The sequence below is a fragment of the Monodelphis domestica genome, chromosome 5 (assembly GCF_027887165.1).
Source record: "Monodelphis domestica isolate mMonDom1 chromosome 5, mMonDom1.pri, whole genome shotgun sequence".
Lineage (NCBI taxonomy): Eukaryota > Metazoa > Chordata > Mammalia > Didelphimorphia > Didelphidae > Monodelphis > Monodelphis domestica.
In genome coordinates, this window is record NC_077231.1 from 34,474,860 (window position 1) to 34,498,671 (window position 23,812).

At 38.6% G+C, this 23,812-nt stretch overlaps 1 protein-coding gene and 1 long non-coding RNA gene across 5 annotated transcripts in view; one reads left to right on the forward strand and one right to left on the reverse strand.

The window, feature by feature from the left end:
• Nucleotides 1–53: 53 nt before the first annotated feature.
• On the reverse strand, nt 54–18,496 carry LOC107650476 (uncharacterized). Its single transcript, XR_008912055.1, has 2 exons — nt 15,423–18,496; nt 54–5,228 (listed from the first exon to the last, which is right to left on the reverse strand). It is a non-coding gene; the product is annotated as an uncharacterized LOC107650476 (long non-coding RNA).
• A 911-nt stretch (nt 18,497–19,407) lies between these two features.
• TFCP2 (transcription factor CP2) overlaps nt 19,408–23,812 on the forward strand; it is an 80,235-nt gene continuing 75,830 nt past the window's right edge. Inside the window, exons 1-2 of one of the 4 annotated variants that reach the window (XM_056798223.1) lie at nt 19,408–19,600; nt 19,962–20,161. In XM_056798223.1, coding sequence (XP_056654201.1) covers nt 20,040–20,161 — 122 coding nt within the window. In that variant the 5' untranslated portion in view covers nt 19,408–19,600; nt 19,962–20,039. The remainder of the gene's footprint in view (nt 19,601–19,961; nt 20,162–23,812) is intronic. The other 3 variants (XM_056798224.1, XM_056798221.1, XM_056798222.1) reach the window with 3 other exon arrangements.

The window sequence follows — 23,812 nt, forward strand, 5'->3', positions numbered from 1 at the left end:
CAATTGCTTAGTCCTTACCCCTCTTCTGCCTTGGAACCAATACTTAGTATTGATTCTAAGACAGAATATAAGTGTTAAAAAAAAAAGTCTATGGGAATCAGTATCTGAGTTCAAGCTTCTCCAGAAGAGTATATATAAAGCTTCACTTAGCTCTGGGATTTTCCTTAGTAGACTAAATGGAGAGCTGAGAGAAATGGATAAATAGAACATCATTCCTTGCTTATGTATCTCTTAGAAATTTAGAGTCATAATGTTCCTTCTAGTTGATGTTGCTTTTCTGGTAACATCTATTTAATCTTCACTGATATGAAGTGAGCTTCTCCATTCCTTTCCTCCCACTTTCCAAAAAACTACCACTCCATGATCAGATAACTGTCAGAAAAATCAAAAGCTCCCCAATACTGTGCAAGGTCTTGGGATAAAAAGAATTCTACAATCAATGATTCGTTTAAAAAAATTGTTGACATCTAATTTTTATATCACCTACATATCCCAGTATTTCCAATAGAAAGAAAAAGTGTAGCAAAACTCACCCAATACATCACACTAGGCAGTGTTGCCCACTCCAAGCCCCCGCAAAGATGTGGGAAAGGCATGTTCTGATATCTCTTCTCCGGGAACAAATGTGATCGTGATCATTTCCCAGCATTCAGTTTGGGTTGTTTTATTGCCATTGTTTCCATTTATGTTGTGGTGACTATATATTGTCTTTCTGGTTCTACTAACTTCACTTTGCATCAGTTCATGTAAATCTTCCCCTATGCTTCTATTCTCAGCCTAGTAATAGTCTATTATATCATGTGCCATAGCTTGTTTAGCCATTCCCCAATCAATGGACATTTATTTTGTTTCCAGTTTTAAGACAATTAGGTGGAATAATAGATAGAGTGCTAGAGCCAGAATGAGGAAGACTTAAGTTCAAACCTGTGACTCTGGGCAAGTCACTTCACCTCTGTCTGCCAGGGTAACCTCATCTATAAAATAGGAATAACATCTATCTCCCAGGGTTGTTATGAGGATAAAATGAGATAATATGTATAAAGCACTTTGTAAACCTTAAAGCACTATGTAAATGCTAGCTATTATTTTTTTTTTTGCTACTACAAAAAGAGCTGCTATAAATGTTTTGGTGCATATGGGGAGGCTTAAAGTTGGAAGAGACTTTAGAGGTTGCCAAGTCTAGTCCTCTTTCCAGAATCCTGACAGGAGCTGTGCATTGACCTGGAGTATGTGGGTAAATGTCTAGTGGGATGATAATGCATTCATATAATGCCATATGGTTTCGAAAGCAATTTCCTTAACTTTTTAGTTATCTCCATTTGGAAAATGGGGAAAGTGAGACTCGGACTAAAGGATTTGCTCTCACACAGCTATTTCATGGTGGAACAAAGACATGAACCCAGGTCTTCTCACTGGTGCTCTTTCCACCCCACCACAATGCCTTTGAACTAGATCCTAAGATAGCATGGGTCAGTTCACCCCACCGAAATCAACATTTCTTCCAGTTCTGTGATCTTGACTTCTACCAAACCCTTCTGATCCCCACCTTTCTATGAGCTGATTAACAAACGATGAGCTCTTGGCTTAAAGCTACTGAGAGAATAAGTGTAGAAGATCCCACTCAGTTGTACACTGGCTGGAATCACCAAATGTCCAGAAATGTATTCTAAATTCTAAATGACCCAGAGCTACTAGTCCAGAGATAGATCAGCAGCAAGAGAGGTGGAGCTCCCCTCCCTTTTCTAACTGATTGGTATAATGTGGCTCTCAGCCAATATAAGAAGAAGCCCTAAATGTTGTTCGTTCCTTCTCCCTCTCTTTTTCTCTCTTCTCACCACCTTCTCTCCCCTGCTCCCTCTTAAGGAATGGGTCAATAGCACTTCCTGTTATGGTAGCCAAGGAAGTCCCATAGGTGGGGAGGGAAAATAACTTACTTTTAACACTTCAGAAGAATGAAGGGCATGCTTCTTGCTTGAAACAGGAAAATCAAAGAATTGAGCAGATTGGGAGGAGAATAGGAATTCTCCTATTCTCCAGATAGGAAGAGAAGCTAAGGCCTCTTGAAGTTATCAAACCTTCCAGGCCACTTCAATTTCTCCCAGTATTCCTCCCTTCTAGCAGCAATGACCTAAGTAGTTCTGCAATGTACCTAAGCAGATATAGTGATACTCTCTTAACACTGTGAAAAAGGTGCTGGTTTAAGCCTCAAAGATGGTCTTCACTTACACATGGAGAAAATGATGGATAAATTTGATCACAGAAATGTTTGTAAAACTGAGAAGAGGATAAGAGGATAAGGAGAGGTGGACTAGGAATATTTCATTTAAGCCCTTAGATGCCTAAAAGTTCCCTTTGGCCCCTTGTGGTTGTCCCCTACCCCTATCCCATTCATCTTTTTGAAATGAATTTTTTTTCTTTTTTAATTAAGACTTTTTTTCATCTTAAACAAAAAATAAAGATTTGCCAGCCTGAGTGTCAATGCCATTTGAGTGTTCATATTTTGATGACCAGGAAAGAAAACTAAATGTATTATTGATACCTTTTGTCTTTACATCACAGTAATTTCCCTTCCCAGTCTCCAGATTGAACTCTTCCTCTGTAACAAATAAAAATATTGAAACAAAAAAATCTACCACAGAGACAAAGTCTGACACTGTATCCAATATTTTATCCTCGTTATCACTCATCCCTCAGCTGTGAGAGAAGAAATATGTTTAATATCTCTTTTCTGGGATCTTCAATGGTTTTTTCTATCACACACAGTTGAACTTCCTTTTAGTGGCATTTGCATTTGCATTGTTATAGTCTCTTGGTTCTATTTATTTTATTCTGCATTATTTCATACAAGTCTCCTATGTTTCTCCAAATTCTCCATTTTGATTATTTTTTAACTTCCAGACATTATAGAGTCATCCCCCAATGAATGGGCCTTCATTTTGTTTCTAGTTCTTTGCTATCATAAAAACTGCTACTGTGAATATTTCAGTGTAAGACTTTTTTTTTCCTGTCCTTGACTCACTTTGGCTATCTGCTCAGTATTAGGATCACTGGGCTAAAGACTGTGAACAATTTAGTCACTTTTCTTGCAAAATGTCAAATTGAAATCTAGAATGGTTGGGCCTTTCTTGACAGCTCCACCAAATTGTTCATGAGTACACTCATCCCCCTGCTGTACCTCTAACACTGACTGTTCCCAACCTGAAACCTGAGTTATTTTCTTAGTATAAGAAGACTTGTGTTAGGTGACTTCCATAATCAATCTGATGAGGTTTGTTAAGTACCCAGTATGCATTATATATTATGCTTGGCACTGGAGATACAGATTTTAAAAAAGGAACAACACCTACACTGAAGGAGCATACATTCTATCCTTTCTATAGAGTGCCAGGGTTAGGGGGAAAGGGTGTGAAGAGGGAAGGAAACATGTACAAATGTAAGAATATAGAAAGTTATTACAAGGTAATAAATTCAAAGTCAATAGAAAAAGTTCCTAAAGAATTTGAAAGATGGGAAATTTTATTGAACGGATGTAGAGCAAAATAAAGCAAAACCATCACCATTTGTAGAGATCAGCAAAGGCTTTGTTTAAAATGTAGTACTTGAGCTTAGTCTTGAAGGATAAAAAGGATCCCATGAGGAATGAGTAAGAAGGGATTGGAGAATTGGGGATGGCCACAGAAATGGGAGGTGGAATGCCCTGTGTAGAATAAAGAGAATCCTGGTATAATGGAGGAAGGGGGATAATATATAATGAAACTGGAAAAATAGTTTAAGAGTCCGGTTCAAAGGGCTTCTAAAGTCAAAGAAATGAGTTTATGTTTTATTCTAGAGGAAAGAGAGACACTAGAATTGACTGAGTTCATCCTTTTTTTGAAGAGGAGCAATGATATCATAAGTAAGGTATCTTAACTTATATGTCAATTGGATTTAAGGGAGGCAAAGTTACACAAAGTCTTCTGTCTTCCATGATCATCAAAGTCCAATAGCAAGACAAAAGTTGGTGTAACTGGCAGTGAACTGGGGTGCTATGAATAACCTTGGCATCTTCAATGTCTGACCAAGCTCTAAGCACTCCACAGCATTTGCTTCAGTGGCCTTCCTGGCTATTGGAATAGATTGTTCTCATCAGCCCATTTTGCCAAAGGAAGTCTTCACGTGCTTGGTATAGACATTCCTCTAACTTGCCCATAGGTTTGAGGCTTGTTGGTCACCCTTCACCTTGTTTAGCCTATCTGCCATGATGATTTTACTGGGGTGTGACCACTGCACAGCCTACAGCTAGAAGCCACGGGGGAGAATTGAGTGAAAGGTGGACATCAAGAGAAATGAGGTCAGCAGTCTTCACACCAGAGATGCTCACCCTGGCTAAACACCCCATACACGCCGATTTACTGAATAGGAGTGTATGTGATAAACTCCTATCCACGAGTAAGGAAAATAACCTTGGTGACTGTTATGGAGGTTGGACTGTAGTGGAAAGAGATGAGTGAGAGCAGCCAATATGGTGGTCTTTGAAGTAGTCTTGGAGAGCCTGTAGGAGGGCTTGAACTAAAATTAAAATGATAGCTTTGTGAGTAAAGGGAAAGGGCTGGATGTATGACATGTTGCAGAGGTAGAAATCACTCAACTAATGTTAGATGAGAGAGATTGAAGAATTGAGGAATACATTGAGATTTTGAACCTGGGAGACAGATGAAAGATATGGGGAGGAAAAGTGAGGTGGCTTAGTAAATAGAGAGCCAGAGCTAGAGATGGGAGGTCCTGGGTTCAAAATTGACCACAGGCACTTCCACAGAAGGTAAGGGTTCTAGAGAAAGAGAAAGAAGGGAGGAAAAGAAGGAAGAAAGGGCAGAGAGAAAAGAAGGAAGAAAAAGAGGAGGAAAGAAGGATGGACGAGAAGAAGAGAAAGATGGAAAGGAAGGAAGTTGATAGATTCTGAGTTCTATTTTGGACATGTTGAGTTTGAGATATCTCTGGGTCACCTACAGTTGGTTAAAAAAAAAAAAAGTAGCCTAGAGTCATCTGGAGAGCAGTACCCATGGAATGAGCATTTCTACTTACTTGCTGACTTTTTTCTAGTGACTGTTCTTTTCCTGAGAACCATGAAATTAAGCTATGAAACAGTTTGCCCTTTTTCTTCTCCTCAGTTTTCTTTTCCTTGGCTTCCAGACCAGAATGCAGCAAGAGAACGGGATCAAGAACAAAATTTCTTCCTTTCCTCTTTTCCCCTAGGAGTAAAAAAATGGCGACTTGGATTATGAATAGTTTGTTTTTTGCTCAGGAAAAACTGAAAAGGTAATTCCTGCATGTCTAGTTCATGAACTCGATATCTTCTGTTTTCCTTACTGAGGACAGGTCAGAGATCAGAAGCTATAGCCACATGGACTGGTCCCTAAGCCCAACTCAAAGGGATCTCTTTTTGCCTCTTTGACCCCATCCTAGAGTTTTACCCTAGGGAAATAAAAATAAAAGTTAAGTATATATAGTTCATATCAAGTGAATAATAGCCAGGTAAATTGTATAGTAGATCAAGCATTGATCTTAGAGGTAGGGAAACCTGTGTTCAAATCCTGACTCAGATGCTTATTAGCTATGTGTTCCAGGCAAGTGGCTTAACCTCTCTGCTGTGCCTCAGTTTACTCTTTTGTAAAATGAAAGGGTTGGACTCAATGGCCTCTAAGGTAATTTATATATTTATTATTCCTCCCAGAAAATAAATAGGAGAATAAAACCTTAAAGGAGCCCATGAAAAATACAGAAAAATAAATTATTCAAATGATTCATTGGATTAATCTCAGATGATAAAGACAGTTTGAGGGACCCAGAGAAACACTTTTCATCCATCTCAGCCTTGCCTAAGTAACTCATGGCAGTAGCAGGGTTAGCAATGACATATATCAGGAAAATATCTTTCAGATTCCAGACCATGCTTGAACCAAAGGGAGCTAGCCTATACCCAGCAGAGTAGGAGATGGCAGGCCTCAGAATCAAGTCCCAGAGAACCGTCTTCTGCAATCCAAGGGAAGAAATTCTGCTCTTTCTGACAGCACAGCACTATCCCAGCCAAGGGGTGTATCTGAGCCAGAGTAGAAATGCCTGATTTCTTTTCTTGGGGATTAGGCTCTAATGGTAAGATTAAATGAGTACAGAACCAGGGTTCTCTGTTGCAGAGGTGCCTCTCTTGGGCCAAGGATAATATGTACATATTATTGTGTATGCTATGAGATATTGGTTTAAACCTTATTTCTGCCAAACTTCTTCACAGTTTTCCTAGCAGCTGCCTATTTTAAGTTTTTAAAAAATTTTATTCTGAACTTGGAAAATCTAAACCAGCATGAATATTTCAATATATAAAGAATAGCAAAGGATGAATGCTTGCATACGAAACTGAACTTTCAATTACATAGTTCCTTCAAAGTTTCTATTCAACTTGCCATGATAGTAACAAAATCAACTTGCTTATGTCTCCCTTTCTGGTTCTGCTTTTTTGTGTCCTTTTAAAAAATGTTTCATTGGCATTATTTCTATCATTTTCTCTTTTTCTAGTATCACTATTGCTACTCACCAACTCCTCCCTAAATTCCTTCCCCAACAGAAAAATTCTTGTAACACATAAGTATAATTAAGCAAAACAAATTTAGACATTGGTTATGTCTGAAAGTGTATGTCATATTCTATATCTCATTCTCTGCCTAGAGGTAAGAAGCAAAGTTTATTAGCAATATTCTGAAGTCATGATAGATATTGGTAATGAGCAGAGCTCTTAACTTTTTCTTAGTTATTTTCATTTATATTATTATAATCATTGCAAAATATATTCTGTCTCTTGCTCATCTTATTCTCCTTGAATTCAAACATTTTTTTCTTGGGTTTCTCTGAATCTGGCCACTTTGTCATTTCTCTCCCACCCCAATATTTTTTATTTTTTTCAGTTATACATAGAAACAATTTTTGACAATTATTTTTGACATTTTAGAATTCAAGTTTTCTCCCTTCCACTCCCAACAGTGAAGAATCTTATTATAGGTTATATCCATACTTTCGTTTAAAACATATTTCTGGGGGCAGCTGGGTAGCTCAGTGAATGGAGAGCCAGGCCTAGAGACAGGAGGTCCTAGGTTCAAATCTGACTTAAGACACTTCCCAGCTGTGTGACCCTGGACAAGTCACTTGACCCCCATTACCTAGCCCTTACCACTCTTCTGCCTTGAAACCAATACACAGTATTGACTCCAAGATGGAAGGTAAGGGTTTAAAAACCAAACAAAACATATTTCCACATTGCTCATGCCATGATAGAAGTCACATATCACACATATCCCTCCCCACAATCTCATTAGGGAAATATAGTGGAAGATGGCACTCAGATTCCAACAGTTCCTTCTTTGACTGTAGAGAGTATTTTCATCACAAGTCCCTTGTGGTTATCTTGGAGATTTGCTTTGCTGATAATGGTTTAATCCTTTACAATTGATCATCCTATATTTCTGGTACTGAATACTTTGTTCTCTTGGTTCTGCTCACTTAACTTTGCATTAGTTCATATAGTTCTTTCCAGCTTTTTCTGAAATCATCCTATTCATTGTTTCTTATGGTGCAATTGTATTCTATTACAGCTGTATACCACAACTTGTTCATCCATTCATTTCCCAAGTGATGGACACTCCCTCAGTTTCCAAATCTTTGCAACTACAAAAAAAACTGCTAAAAAATATTTTGGTACAGATAGGCCCTTTTCCCTTATCTCTGATCTCTTTGGGATATAGATCTAGTCATGGTATTGCTAGGTCAAAGGATATGTGTAATTTTGTGGCCCTTTGAGCCTGGTTCCATATTGTTCTCCAGAATGGTTGTAATGGTTCACAGTTCCACCAACAGTGTATTAGTGTTCCAGTTTTTCCACATTCTCTTCAATATTTATCATTTTCACTTTTGGTCAGATTAACCAATCTGATAGGTGTGAAGTAGGATCTCAGAGTTGTTTTAATTTGCATTTCTCTAATCGGTAATTATTTGGAACATTTTCCATACACTGTAGATAGTTTTAAATTTCTTCCTTTGAGAATTACCTGTTCATGTCCTTTGGCCATTTTTCTATTGGAGAATGTCTTGCATTCTTATAAATTTGACTCAATTCTCTACATATCTGAGAAATGAGGCTTGCGTCAGAGATACTTGCTATAAAATTTTTTCCCAATTTGTTGTTTCCCTTCTAATCTTGGTTGTATTGGTTTTATTTGTACAAAACCTTTTTAAATTTAATTCAATCAAAAGTATCTATTTCATTTTTCATAATGTTCTCCACATTTTTTTTGGTCATAAATTCTTCCCTTATCTATAAGTCTAGCAGTTAAACATTTACATATTCTTCTAATTTGTTTATGCTATCATCCTTTATTTCTAGATCAAGTATTCATTTTGACTTTTTTCTGGCACATGGTGTGAGATGCCTACTCCATGCCTAGTTTCTGCCATTCTGCTTTTTAGTTTTGCCAGTAGTTTTTGTAAAATAGTGAGTTTTTTCACAAAAAGCTTGGATCTTTGGATTTATCAAACTTTAACTTGCAATGGACATTAATTGCCTTGCACTGATTGCCTAATGTATTCTGTTGATCCACCACTCTATTTCTTAGCCGATATCAGATTGTTCCTTTTTCATTTCTTACAATACAATAAAATTCCATTATACTCACATACCAAAATTTATTCAGCCATTCCTCAGTTGATGGCCAACCACTTTGTTTCCAACTGTCTACTGCAACAAAAAGTGCTGTTATAAATATTTTTGTACATATGCATCTTTTCCCTCTGCCTTTGACATCTTTGGTCTTTTTTCCTAGTAGTTGTATCACTAGGTTGAAGAGTATACACAGTTCCCTGACTTTTGGTTCTTGTTCCATATTGCTTTCCAAAATAGTTGGATCAATTCATGAGTTGTTTGTTGTTGTTTTTTTAAGCTTCCCTTCCCCCAGGAATTTATTATATTCTTAGATTTATAAATAATTGAAGTATTTTGCTTTGGTTGCTTTTGTTTCTTGCTTACTTACTCTGTTCCATTTATTTACTTTTTTGTGTTTTGTTTTCTTTTAACTTAATCCCATATAGTTTTGAATGACTTTCCTTGTTCTAGGACTATATTCTCCTGATTGGTGAGGATTCATTCACCATATCTCACTGGTTCCAGACCCTATCACAACCAAGCCCACTATCTTCCTTATATGCTACTGATACTGATGGCAAATGGCCTCATCCCACATACAGTTTCCGCTCTTACTCTGAAAGCAAATCAACAATATCATTCTTGCAAAATGTATTATCAATTGCTTGGCTTTTGACTCTGCTCACTATTGCAGTGATTTCCCAGAATGAAACATTCCTTCCTGGCCAACACTCTTCTATATGTGGTCTTCCCCATTTAGACTATAAGGTCTTTGAGGACGGGGCTGTCTTCATTTTTGTATTTACATCCCTGACACAGAATAAACACTAAATAATACATGTTTTAAAAATTCATCTATTTATTCATACTGTTTTATAATATTGTCCGAGTATTGGTAAAGCTAAGGTTCCTTTATTTGTGACTTCTCTCATTATTTTCCCTGAGATTCTAGGTTTTTTATTTTTTCAAATTAATTTTGTTAAGATTTTGACCAATTCAGAAATTGAAGGGATGTCCATCAATTGGAGAATGGCTGAACAAGTTGTAGTATAGATATGTAATGGAATATTATTTTGCTATATGAAATAACGAGAAAGGTGATTTCAGAAAAACTTGGAAACAACTACATGATCTGATGCAGAGTGAAGTAAACAGTACCAGGAGAATACTATACACAGTAATAGCAATACTATATGATGAAAAATTATCAGACAGCTATTCTTAGCAATACAGTGATTTAAGGTAATCCCTAAGGACTCATGATGAAAAATGTCATCTGCCTCCATAAAAAAGAACTGTTGGAGTCTGAACGCAGACTGAGAAATGTCATATTTCACTTTCTTTTTTTATTTTTTCTTTGCATTCTCTTCCATAAAATAAATTACTAATATGGAAAAACGTTTTACATTATTGCACATGTAAACTATATTAGAAATGCTTGCTTTCTCAGGAAGGGAGAGAGAGGGGGGTAGAATTTGATTGAAACTTAAAAGGTTAAAAATAATTTTTTCATGTGATTGAGGAAAAAATAAAATATTTTTAAAAGATTGTGTCTAATTCAAAGGAGCATCTTTTGTATTTTGATTAATATAGTACTAAATCTATAAATTTACTCATTGTCATTTTTTATTATAATGGCATGGCCCAATTTTTTTTAAACCCTTATCTTCCACCTTAGAAACAACATTGGTATTGGTTCCAAAGCAGAAGAGTGGTAAGGGGTACAGGGGGTTAAGTGACTTGCCTAAGTTCACCACAGCTAAGAAATCTCTAAGGCCAAATTTGAATCTAGGACCTCCCATCTCTAGGCCTGGTCATGGCCCAATTATTAACAGTGACTAGCTCTCTAATTATTTGTCTCTTTTACTTTTGAAAAGAGTATTTTGCATTATATATATTTTTATTTATATAAATTAGCCAGGGACTTCTGAGTATCATTTGTCCTATTAGGGAATTTTTTGTAAAGTTATTTTCAGTGGGACTTAACAGTGGCTTCAATTTAGGAGAGCAAGGCCTTTTGTTGTGCCCTTTTGTCTGTACTACACAGAATTTTGTTGTTGTTGTTTTAACTTTACCTACCTTCTTTCTTCAAATCAATACTATGCTCTGGTTCCAAGGCAGAAAAAGCAATAAGTGCTGGGCAATGGAGGTCAAGTGACTCGCTCAGGGTCACACAACTAGGAAGGATCTGAGGACAGATTTGAACTCAGGACCTACTGTTTCTAGGCCTGGCTCTCAATACATTAAACCACCTACCTATACCTCTCCCCCCCCCCCCCCCCCCCAATCACCATTTAGCTTTATCAGATAATTTAGAAAACTAAGCCTCTTGCAGATCAGTACTGGTCCTATCTTTCTTTGTGGCCCAGAATTTTGGACTGCAATATTGCTCTAGTTAATTACTTTTGTTTTGTTTATTTACTTGAATCAGAATTTTTTGAGGGAAGTGACATACATTTTAAGCATGGCTACTCTGTGGATTTTTTAAAATTTATTTTTACAAGGGTTTTTTTTTTTTTGGTAGGGGGAAGATACTTAGGTGAAATGGAAAAGTTAGCAATAGTAATATTTTTTAAAAAAGAAAGCAAAAAGAGGAAAGGCCATAGAAACTTTTTTTAATGCATTGAAGAGAACAGAAGGAAATTTAAGGTGAATACAGAGAAACAGGACAGTTTTGAAAGTAGTATATTCGAAGAGAATGATGTGAAGACATCTATAAGTAAAGCCTCAAAGAAAAACATAACTTGGGGGGCAGGTAGGTAACTCAGTGGATACAGAACCAAGCCTGGAGACAGGGAGGTTTGAGGTTCAAATTTGACCTCAGATACTACCTAGCTGTGTGACTCTGTACAAGTCTTTTAACCTGAATTGCCTATTCCTTAATCATCTTCTGCCTTGGAACTAACATTTAGTATTGATTCTAAGAAAGGAAGGGGTTTTAAAAAAGAAAAACATAGCTTGGGCACAAACTCAACCAAAATTCCTGGAAAAGATGAGGCTAGAGCTTGTTAAAAGACTTCAAAATGTTAGTATCAATTAAATGAGAATGTGGACGAAAATTTGAAAAAGAAATAACAGCAATGGAAGAAAGAATTGGATAAAGAATTAATAGGTTGGCAGAAGAGATATGAAACCTTGCCAACCAACGAATTCCCTGAAAATGAACCAAATAAAAGCCAATAACTCAATGAAACAACAAGAAATGTTATAAAACTAAGTAAAATGACTAAAAAATAGAAGGAAATAAATAATAAAAATGCTGACCCAGAAAACAAACAAAGGAGAGAAAATTTAGGGATCACTGGATCATGTGAATACCATCATCAAGAATAACTTACCCAGAAAAACTGAGTATAATGCTAGTAGAAGGGGGGGAAATGGATCTTTAATGAAATAGAGGACTTTCAAGCATTCTTGATGGAAAGACCAGAGCTGAGTAGAAACTACCAAGTTCAAACCCAGAAAATATAAAAAAGTTAAAGATATATAAACAATCATAAGGGACTAAACAAGAATGAACTACTTACACTCAAATATGAGATCATGAGACATGTTTTCTCTGATTCTTATCATCTTTAGGGATCATAGTAAGGAATCTTGATAAGGCCTGGGAATGGGTTCTATTATGTCTTAATGATCTTAAGAGAAGAATGGAGAGGGGAAAAGGAATACCCTAGGGGGAGGGATTAGTCCTAAGCAAAATAAATGCTAATGATGTGGAGAAATATTTATAGCTCTTTTTAAGGTGAAAAAGAATTAAAAAATGAGAGGGTGCCCATAAAATGGGGAATGGCTGAACAAGTTATGATATATAAATGTGATAGCAAACTATTGTACTATAAGAAATGATGGTGGTGGTTTTAGAGAAAGCTAGGAAGACTTGCATGAATTGATGAAGAGTGAAATGAACAGAATAACTTATACATTGAATAATTTAGGAACTCTAATTGGCATAATGCCTAACAACCAGTCCAGAGAACCAGTGGTGAAATATGCTACCCATTGCCTGATAAAAGAGGTGAAGAATTATATATATATATATATAGGGTAGGGAGGTACATGAAAAATGTGGAAATATATTTTGCTTGACTCTTCATATTTGTAACCGGGGCTTTCTTGTTCTCAATTGGGAGGGTGTCAGGGAGAGAGTAAGAGAAAGGATTTTTGCTTCCTGAAAAAAAATATTTTTAAAAAATGAAAGTAATATGGTTTTTGTATTATATACTTAGTGAAGTCAGCATGCATTTGTTACTATAATGTGTACTGAGGGTAGGACGAAAAATGTCCCTGCTTTCAAGGAATTGCCAATCTAATAGAGACAACATGCAAACAACTATATACAAAAAAGATATCTATCTATCTGTCTGTCTGTCTGTCTGTCTGTTCCAATTTATATAATAAATTGGAGAAAATCAGTAGAGAGAAGACATTAGCATTAAGGGAGTTTGGGAAAGTCTTCTTCCAGATGGTGGGATTTTAGCTGAGACTTGAAGAAAACCAGGAAATGGAGATGAGGAGGGAGAATGTTTTATGCATGAGAAACTGCCAATGACTATGCCTCCTTTGTCAGGAGATGATGTCTTATTCAAAGAACAGCAAAGAGGTTAGTAACATTTGATCACCAGATTAAAGGAAGATATAAGAAAATGGAAAAGATAGGAAGGGGCCAGGTTATGAAGGACTTCAAAAGCCAAGTAGAGAATTTTATATTTGATCATGGAAATCAAAGTGAGCCAATGATATTTATTGAATATTGGTGGTGGTGGTAGTGGGGAATAGAGTGACATGAGCAGACCAGTGTTTTAGGAAGATCGATTTGTGGTGTGAGTGAGAAGAGATTTGAGGCAGAAAGATCGACCATCAGGCTTTTCGATAATCCAGGTGATTAGGGCCCACACCAAGGTAGTGCAGGGGAATGAAGGGGACATATAGGATATTAACAAGGTAGAAATGTACAGATTTTACAGCTGATTGGCTATAGGGAGCAAGGAAGAGTAAGGAGTTCAGGATGATTCCTGGGTTGGGAGCCTGGGAGCCTGAAGGAATAATGGTACCCTCAACATAACAGGGAAGTCAAGAAGGGGAAGGATTAGGGTGAAGTTTAAAATACCTATGGGACATCCAGTTTGAGATGTCTCAAGACTGAAGGTCAAGAAAAAAGTTAGGGCTGGATGTGTGGATCTGAAAGTCTTCCATACAGAGATGATTACTGAAATCATGGGAGCACAACATTAACCTCAAAATGATTGTGCCTTCTAAAAAATGATACTCTTTTCCTTGATTAAGATTTCCATAACTATTATCTGAAATCATCTTGGAGCAGAGACAGGTTAAGGGCCTGGGGGACCATGACAGTTTGGACATCTCTCCAAACTAGAAATGGCTGGCTATAGAGTAATGTTAAATTAATAAAACTGTTTCTAGTAGACATTTCTGTAAATAACAGAATATAATATTAAGATCTTTTCCTCAAAAGACTCTCCTTAGGCATCCATAGAATTATAAATGATATGGATGAGGTTGAAGGAATTGTAGAGATCATTTGGTGCAATCCCCTTATTTTACATACGAGATTACATGATATGCCCAAGGTCACACCGTCAGCATCAAAGGCAAGGTTCCAATCCCTCACAGTCTAGAGCCTGTGCTTTTTCCACTGTACTACATTGCTTGCTTTCAGGAACTTCTAGAGAAAGCCTTTTCATCACCTAGCTTTGTAAAACATGTTACTATGGCTTTTCAGTTCTTATCGACTGCAAGATTTTCCCTTGAAGTGTTTTAAAAAATCAATCCCCCTTTTCCTCCACTTTGCAGAAACATGTAAAGACAGAGGCTCAGTGTGTACTTGGTGGAGGCCCCAGTGCTGCTCTGCAATCTGTAGTTTTTACTCATTACTTAAACAAGGGGTGGAGCGTGTGATTCGGCCACCAGATGGCACTACCCTGAAATCACCAGATGAGTGATTTCATCAGAGGACATCCAGTAGGCATGCTTTGCCAAAGCCCAAACTACACAGAGGGAGCAGTGATGGTGGAAAATTATGAGGGCTAGTGTCCAAAAAACCAAACATTGATGCTAATGGCATACTCTAACACTTAGACACATCTGTCAGAAACGATTTAACTTATATTATTTTAATTTATCTCAAAGCATTTTTAGCTTGAAGAGAGTTATGTCCAAACTGGCATAACCCTCCATTCCTTCTTAAAACAACAACAACAACAACAAAACCCTTACCTTCTATCATATAATCAATGCTGTGTATTAATTCCAATGCAGAAGAGTGGTAAGGGCTAGGCAATGGGGGTCAAGTGACTTGTCCAGGGTCACACAGCTAGGAAGTGTCTGAGGTCAGATTTGAACCCAGGATCTTCCATCTTTAGGCCTAATTCTTAATTCCCAATCCTCTATTCTTTCTGACATGACTCTGTCTCAAAGAAGATTTTAGTTAATACATATAGGAGTCTTGAATGAGGAGGGAATATCTTAAAATATAATATGCATTAGCTTTCTAGAATTGAGTGACTGAGCTGCCATTCCATTCTTCTTGGACCATTTCTATATAGAAATCAATGGGGTCCCAGCCATAGATTTAAATTAATCCAGAATCTAGATTGAATGGGAGGCAGAATGAGTAGACAAAGGTACTTTCTGGAGATAGACCCTTCAGTGAATAAGGAAAGGAGAAGACCCTTTAATCTATTTACTTAATGAAAGAAAGGCTTTTCTTTTCTTCTTTCTTTGTCCTCAGTCTATCACTCACCTTTCTTACTGGCTTTCTCCAAGAATGTGGAAAGGGCTTCAGAGAGAAATATCACTTCTTAATATTTCTAGAGAAACTAAAAAGGAAATTTTTAATATGCATCAGATTTAATAACATCCAATTAAAGTTTTAGTTTAAGAGAAGAGAAATGGAATATTAGTCTGAAAGATGAGAATTATGAAATTTTCAATATGGCTCTCTCTACCCTCCATTTGAGAAACCTCTAACTCTTTATCAACTATTCTGACTTTTAGTGACCATATGATTTTTGAAATGCGGTAAAGTTTAAACAATAAAAATACTGTTGCAGAGCAAAAATCTAAGGAAGCTGTTCCATTCAATCACCTACCTAACCTACCACAGCCTTCTTTCAAGATGGTTGAAGGATCATAAATGAAGAGATTTTGTTTGGAATTTACTAAGATCAGCTCTGGGACAGTTAGGTAGATAAAGCACTGGCCTTGGAGTCAGGAAACTCATCTTTCTGAGTTCAAATCTGGCCTTGTAAACCTATTAGCTATGTGACCTGGACAAGTCACTTTACTCTGTTTGCTTCAGTTTCCTCATCTGTAAAATGAGCTGGGAAAGGAAATGGTGAACCGCTCCAGAGTCTTTGCCAAGAAACTTCCTAAAAGGCATCAGGAAGAGTCAGACAGGCCTGAAAACAACTGAACAATATCAAGAAGATCACCTCTGCAAACAAATGAAGAAAATACTATTCTATACTGGGGTTGGGATAGATGTCTCAGCATGTTCTCAGCAATGCCTGAGGATGCATGGCAGCTATCAGTCTGATTTCAGGATGCTGGTTTCCCACAGCAAGGCTAGTCTCTCACCAACACGTCTCATCTCTGGCCACAGCAGTTCTTGTTCTCTGTTCCATTTTTCTATCTCCCCAATTTTGTTGTGGTGGTTGTCGAGTGGTTTTCGTTTTCTTGGCAGAGGTGCAGGAGCAGTTTGACATTTCCTTCTCTGGCTCATTTTACATATAAGGAAACTAAGGCAAATAGGGTGAAGTGATTTAGCCTTGGTCACACAGCTAGTTATTTGAACTCAAGAAGATGAGTCTTCCTGACTCCAAGCTCGGCCTTGTGCCAACTCGCTGCCCATCTTTACTACTACAAGTCTTCAAAATCTCTCAGTCTTTCTTTCACCAATTTAAGTTATAGCAGCAAAGGTTGCAATAACGCCAATCAGCTTTAGGTTGGTGACCTTACCAAGAACTCCTAATTTCATAAGCCTTGGTAAGTTCTTGACCATATGGAAAGAAAGGCATCAAATAGTAGACTAAAAATCTCTTTCCATGTTAAATCTAAAATCAAGCCACGGGTGGGATCTAATGTTATGTCCACCTACAACATCTTGTCCCATTTCTCAAGCTGTGCTGTCAGCCTTGTGACAAACTTATTGGAAGGAAATGCTGCTTTTGATATTGTAAGGACTATGGCAGCCCAGGTGACCCCTCAGAATCTCACAGGGATGAAAGTTTGAAAGCCAAGCTACAGGGGGAAGATGAAAATCTGACATTTTTTCATAGAAATGAATGATTTCTTAGGAAACAGCCAGCATCTTGATCAGGGAAGAAAGATCCTGAAAATTAAATTGAAATTATCTTCCTAATGTATTGTGTCACTTCAATGTCAACAGGCAGGATTTAGGTAAAGCCTGCAGATAGGGAATATACTCTCTTTTTGCAATCCTTTGCACACAGTGAAAAGAGATAGAATTCTGCCCTTGACACCCTAGAAGGATGGAAGGAGTGGGAAACTGGTTATAAACTTCTAAAAGTAAGGAAGGAAACAAGCACTTATTAAGTGTCTACCACATACCAAGCAAGCACTTTACAAATATTCTCTCATTAAGGACTATTTCTTTTTCAATTGCTATGTATACACAAGTGTATAATAAACACTATAATAAGACAGTAGTGTGCCATTGTCCAAATAAACTATACTACTGACCTAAACTGAGCCAGTCATACATAAAAAACTCCGATTTTTAGATAGCAGTAATTTCCATTTATGCATAAAGAACAGAGTGTTCTTTTGGTGCATTAAGGGCTATGCAATTGGGGTTAAGTGATTTACCCAAGGTCACATAGCTAGGCCATATTCAAACCCAAGAACTCCCATTTCCAGACCTGGTTCTTTATCCACTGAAGCACCTAGCTGTGCATTCAGAGAGCTTTTCTCACAAGACCATATTAATTTCTGAAAGGCCTTGGGATCTCAGTTCTTCTCACTGTGGAATACTCCACTCATTCCTTAAAGATACCATACTTTAAAAATTCAGTGAAATAATGTTTGAACTGGAAGGAACTTTAAAGACATCTAGTCCAGCAGTTCTTAACCTTTTTTGGGGTATGGACTCTTTTGCAGTCTGGTGAAGCCTATAGACTCCCTTCTCAGAAGAATGCTTTTAAACGCATAAAATAAAATATGGGATTACAAAGGAAAGCAATCATATTTCAAGTTAAGAAAACATTTTGAAAAAATAAAAACTTCATGGCATGGATCTCTGGTCACAAACCCTTGATTTTTTATAACCTTCTTTTACAGAAGAGGAAAATGACACAGAGGAGCTTACATGGCATCACTGAGAAAATTAGCAAGAGGTAGAACCATTACCTTGCTTTTCAAGGTCAGTATGGTAAAGTAGAAAGAGAACTGCCTCTGGAGTCAGAACACTGGAGTCCAAACTTTACCTTTACCTGAGTGACCAGGAAGGACACTCCACCTTCCTAGGCCTCAATTTCATGATGATCTGATTTGTAGGATTATTTGTTCTGCCCCCACCATACCTCCACTTTCACCAAGTATAGAGCTACTTTTCTTTGGAAGTTTTAAAGTTGGGAGAATAAATATAGTGCTTAAAGCTAAGGCAAGGGTTCTCAATTTTTTAGCTCTTGACACCTTGGCAGTCTGATGTAGCCTGTGAATCCTTTCTCTGGATATTTTTTAAAGCATACAATAAAATACACAGGATCCCAAAAGAAACCTAAGGTTGAACAGGTTGGTTCTCAGAGCAATCCTGTTATAAGTGCTATTTATAACACATTTTTATAGATGAGGAAACTGAGGCTGAGGGAAGGCAAGTGACTTTCCTCAGGGTTACACAGCTAAGTGTCAGACAGGATTTGAAGAATATTTATATAGCTGCTGACTATGTGCTAAGCACTTTATAATGATCAAATGCCATTTTTTAACCCATGTGAAAACTGTGGCAAACAGGTTATTTGCCCAGGTCCAGGGTCATACATACATACAGGGTCATACGAGGTAGGATTTGAACTTGTATCTTCCTGACTCCAGGCCCAGCACTCTAGCCACTGAACAACCTAGCTGCCTGGTTATAAAAATAAGAATTTTATTTTATCATTATTGTTTCTAAAACTCTTGCCTTTCCTCTTGATCCATACTGTGTATCGATTCCAAGGCAGAAAAGCAGGAAGAGATTTGCCCAGGGTTACACAGCTAGGAAGTGTCTGGGGCCAAATTTGACCCCAGGATCTCCCATCTCTAGGCTTGGCTTTCAATTACCTGAGCCATCTAGTTGCCATAAAAATATTTTAAAAAGAAAAATAAATTCATTAATCGTAGGTTAAGAATATCCAGGTCCAGATTTGGGAGGCCACGTGACCCGCAATACAACGGTCATCGGTCAAAGGCAAAGGCAAATAACAATGAGCCCAAACACACGAGAAAGAGGAAGACCCGGATAGACTGAGTGGGTACCCAACTTCAGTGCTCGCGCCTCAAACCCACTTCGTCCCGCCTCCGGAGGCGGGGAGCTGCGTAGAACCTGCCAATCTCCGTCGCAGAGAACGACAGACACGCCCCTCATAGGGGGAGAGTCAGAGAGACGTCACGGGAGCTGGGGGCAGGCTCATTCCAAGTAAAGCGCTAGGATTGGTTAGCTCGGCAGCGGCGGGTGGCGAGGCGGAGCGATGATTGGCGGGCTGGGGAGGCTGTGAGGCAGGCAGAGGGGAGGGGTCTGCGCGGGCCTGGGTTTGCGGCAAGCACTAGACGCCCTTCTCCACGCTTTGTGGCGGCGGGGAGTAGTTTTTTGTGGGTTGGGGGTGTAGGGGTGTTTAGCGAGCCGACACGATTCCGAGGAAACTTATTTTGGCCTTAGTACTGAGGGATCTTCTGGGTCGGGGAGGAGTGACCGGAAACGAGGTTAGGACTGACCGGAAGTGAGGCCTGTGGAGGGGAAGGGGAGTGAACTGATCCTGAGGGGTGGGATATTTGTGGGGAGGGTAGGGGTCTGGGGTGGGTGGGGAGCGGAGAGACTAGCGGACCGAGCTGCCCTGGGGGCGGGGGCAGCGCGGGGGCCGGGCCGTAGCCGGACGTAGGACGACGGGGCGACCTCGCATTTGTGTTCCTGCGCTCGCGCTCTACGCTGCAGCACCCTTGAGGGTCTTCGCCGCTTCTGCGGAGTCGGGGGCCGAGCTGGGAGCTTAGAGGCTTGGGAAAGGTAGCCTGGGGCAAAAGACCGTGAGGCGGGGGAGCGTTCTGAGGCCCGGGTGGGCGTGTGCAGGCCTCGCATTTGCAGCGACCGGGGGCTTGCAGCAAGAGAGACTGGTGTGTGCAGGGAGGCCCTAGGGAAGGAAGCGGGATGGCCTGGGCCCTGAAGCTGCCGCTGGCCGACGAGGTGATCGAGTCCGGGCTGGTGCAGGACTTCGACGCGAGTCTGTCCGGGATCGGTCAGGAACTGGGCGCGGGAGCCTATAGCATGAGGTGAGTCCCCGTATGTTAGGCCTTTGTGGGTTTGGGGGTTGTTTGGGACAACAAAAGGTGCCATTTCCTGGGGAGATGTTCTGGGTGTGGGTCTGTGGCTCTACCGGGTTTGGGCAGAAGGCTTCCCCCCTTTTTTCTTTCTTTTCCTCTTTCCCCTCCTCGGTTTCCTCCCCCTTTCCTTTTTTTATCCCCTCCCCCTTCTTTTTTCCCCTCCCCTCTCCTCCTTTCCCCTCCCTCCTATGTTTCTCCCTTTCCTTCCACTCCGCTCGGCTCCTCTTCTCTCCTCTCCTCTCCCTTCCCTTTTCCTCCTCTCTTCTCTTTCTCCCCTTTTTGTTTCCTTTTTTATACCCTCCTCTCCTTTCCCTCCTTTTTTCTCTGCTCTCTTATTTCTTCCCTTCTCTTCTTGTTCTCTTCCCCCCTCCTTCTCTCCGCTCTTCTCCTATGTCTTCTCTCCTCTCTTTATTCCTTCCTCCCCCCCTTCTCTTTTACCTCCTCCCCTTTCCTCTTCTATCCTTTCCTCTCCTTTTTTCTCCTTTCTCCTCTCTTTCTTCACTCCCTTCTTCGCTCTCCTCTGTCTCCCTTTTCTTTTTCTCTTCCCTCTTTGCTCTTCCTTTCCTCTGCTCTCTTCTTTTTTCCCTTCTCCCTTCTCTCTTCCTTTTTCTACCCCCCTTTTTTCCTCTGGGCATAATTTTACTCCTTTGGGGGGTGCTAGGCATAAAAGAAGAGGTGAAGCAGGCAGTTCTGGAGTTTCATGCCTCTTGCGCAGGGGTGGTCTTCATCAGTATGCAGACATGTATGGTGGAAAGCTATGCTTGGTTTTGAGATTTGATGGGGCTTTGGGGAGTGGAGCTAGGTTTGGGGGTTTATATGCAGGTGCTGGAGCATTGGACACACTGTAACTATTGAATAAATAAATGCTTGTTGAAATAAAAGGCCCATTACTCCGCCTCCATTACTCCGCCTTTAATGAAAGGCAGTTCCACTCAACAAACTGTGTTAAGTGTATAATTAAAAAAAAATCAATTTGTGCTGATATATGTTTTTTTTCATTATAATTATCATGATCCTCAGCAGTTCCGGAGATCTGTCCCCTGTAACAAAGAATAAAAAAGTTCAGCAAAATTAGCCAACCTATCCAAAAGAACCTAGCATCATATTTGGGGTTCCAGCCTCCCCCCCTTGCAAAAAAAAAAAAGCAGGGGGATAGTGGGGTGTTTTGCATTTCTTCTTTAGGTCAAACCTTGGTCATTATAATCTTATAATAATTATATTATTGAATATAATATAATTTAAGTTGCTTTGCTATTCTTTCCATTTTCATTGTTGTATGCATGTGGTTTTCCTGATTCAACGTAACTTCACATTTCATCATTTCATGTCTTTCCAACACTTCTTTGCATTTGTCATCTTTGTCATTTTTTATAGCACAATAATATTACATTTAATATAATTTGTTTTGCCATTACCCAGTCTATCAACATCTTTGTTTCTAGTTCTCTAGTACCACAAAAAGTTCTGCTGTAAATATTTTAGGTTTTTTTGAGCCCTTTTCTTTTGCAGTTGATCTGCTTGAGCTGTTTGCCTAGCTGTGGACCATGTGCCTCTTTAAGAATGTCTGTATTTTGCATTTTCGTATTATAGCTGGCCAATAGAATGTATATTCCTTAAAAAGCTAGTCTATCTGGTTGGCTTCTTTTTATCCCCATTGCCTTGTAAATAGTAGTTTCATGCATGCTTGTTAAATAAATGAAAGTTTAACATTTTCCTTCTCCCTATGAAATATTCCTTTTAATTATTTCATTCTCAACCAATCGAGCATTTATTAAGTGATTATTGTGAGCTAGGCACTTGGGAGAAAAAGAGGGAGGCAAAATAGTTCCTTTACTCACTGAACTTATGATGGGAGAAATAATATGGGTACATCATACACATTCAAAGTTATGGAGAAGTCATTGACAACTGGGAGGAAGAGGAAGAGTGATTCTTGAAGGAAACTGGGATCCCTAGAGACCAAGGAAAGGAAGGAGAACATTTCAGGCATATAAGAAATCCATTTCCAAAGGCACTAAGATGAGAAATGGAGTATCATGTATGAAGAATAGCAAGAATATAGGCTATTGCAATGGTGCAGGCAAAGATGATAATGTTATGATTGTGTGAATGAAGAGCAGGGGGATGGATACAAGAGATGTTGTGGATGTAGAAACAAGGCTTGACAACTAATTAGATGCATAAAATGAGTAAGAATTGAATTTAATGTGTCCTTGGTATGTTCAGTTTAGAATGTGCACTCCAGCAGTAGTAATGTGACATAGGAGCTCAGGAGAGAAACTAAGGTTAAATATATGATTCTAAGAATTGTCCAAATACATAGAGGTGATTGATTAAATCTATGGGAACTCAGATTATCAAGTAAAAGAACATAGAGAAAAGGGTGTAGGGCAGACTTGGCTCAGTTAAAGGCAGTAATATGGAAAATATTCCATAGCATTATTAGTTAACAAAGGAGGCTGAAAAGGACTATTCAGACATAAGAGGATGACCAGGAAAGAGGGTTGTCACATGAAAATCCAAAGAGAAGAGAATAACCAAGAGGGTGTTAAAAAAATGGCAAATGCTGCAGAGAGACCAATAGGGGATGAAGATTAAGAAAAGTCTATTAGTTTTGCCTTAAAACAGATCATTGCTAACTTAAAAGAGGACAATATCAATTGATGAGGTCCAAACCAAAGCCAGTTTGCAGAAGGAGAGAGGAGTAGAAGCGGAGACAGGGAGTATAGAAAGCCTTTTTTTTTTTTTAACTGAGTTTGGCTGCAAAAGGGAGCAAGATAGTTTTAGGAGATAGATGGTAGGATTTAGTGAGTTTTTTTCAGCATATTATTATTGTAATCATCTGCAAATTGTTCTCCTGGGTTTGCACATTTTGTGCTCTATTAGCTCATAGTTTCCATATTTCTTTAAAACTGTTGGTCTTATGGTGCTATACAATTTCACTTTGATATACCACAGTAAGTTCAGCCATTCTACAATTAATGGGCACCATTTTGTTTCCTGTTATTTGCTACAAAAAAAGTGTTCGTATGATGATATAATACCTGGAAACTATACCTATATGAGGAAGGATTTGAGTTCATAACTTTATGACCCAAAGTCTAGGACTATCCTCTGAGCTTCCTAGCCACTATAAATATTCATTTGGCTTCCTTTTTTGATATGGCTCCTTTTTCTTCTCTCCTTGGATCTCTTTTGGGTTCATGCCTAATATTACCACTAGGTTAATAATTTGTTAAACATTTCTTATATGCCAGGCACTGTACTAAGCATTGGGAGAATACAGAGAAAGGCCACAAAAAAGTCCTTGTTCTCAGGGCATCCACATCAAACTAATAGGGGACTTTTTTATTTTTCAATTACAGGTAGAAACAATTTTTGACAAAATTTTTCCAATTTTATTTTTCCAATTACATATAACAACAATTATTAATATATACTTTCCAAAATTATACAATTCAAATTGTTTTCCTCTCTCCATTCCCTCCTCCCTCTTGGAGATGGTAAGCAAATTGATATGGGATATATATAATCATGCAAAGCAAACTTCCATATTTGTCATTGATGTAAGAGAATATAAAACTGAAACCCCAAATAAAA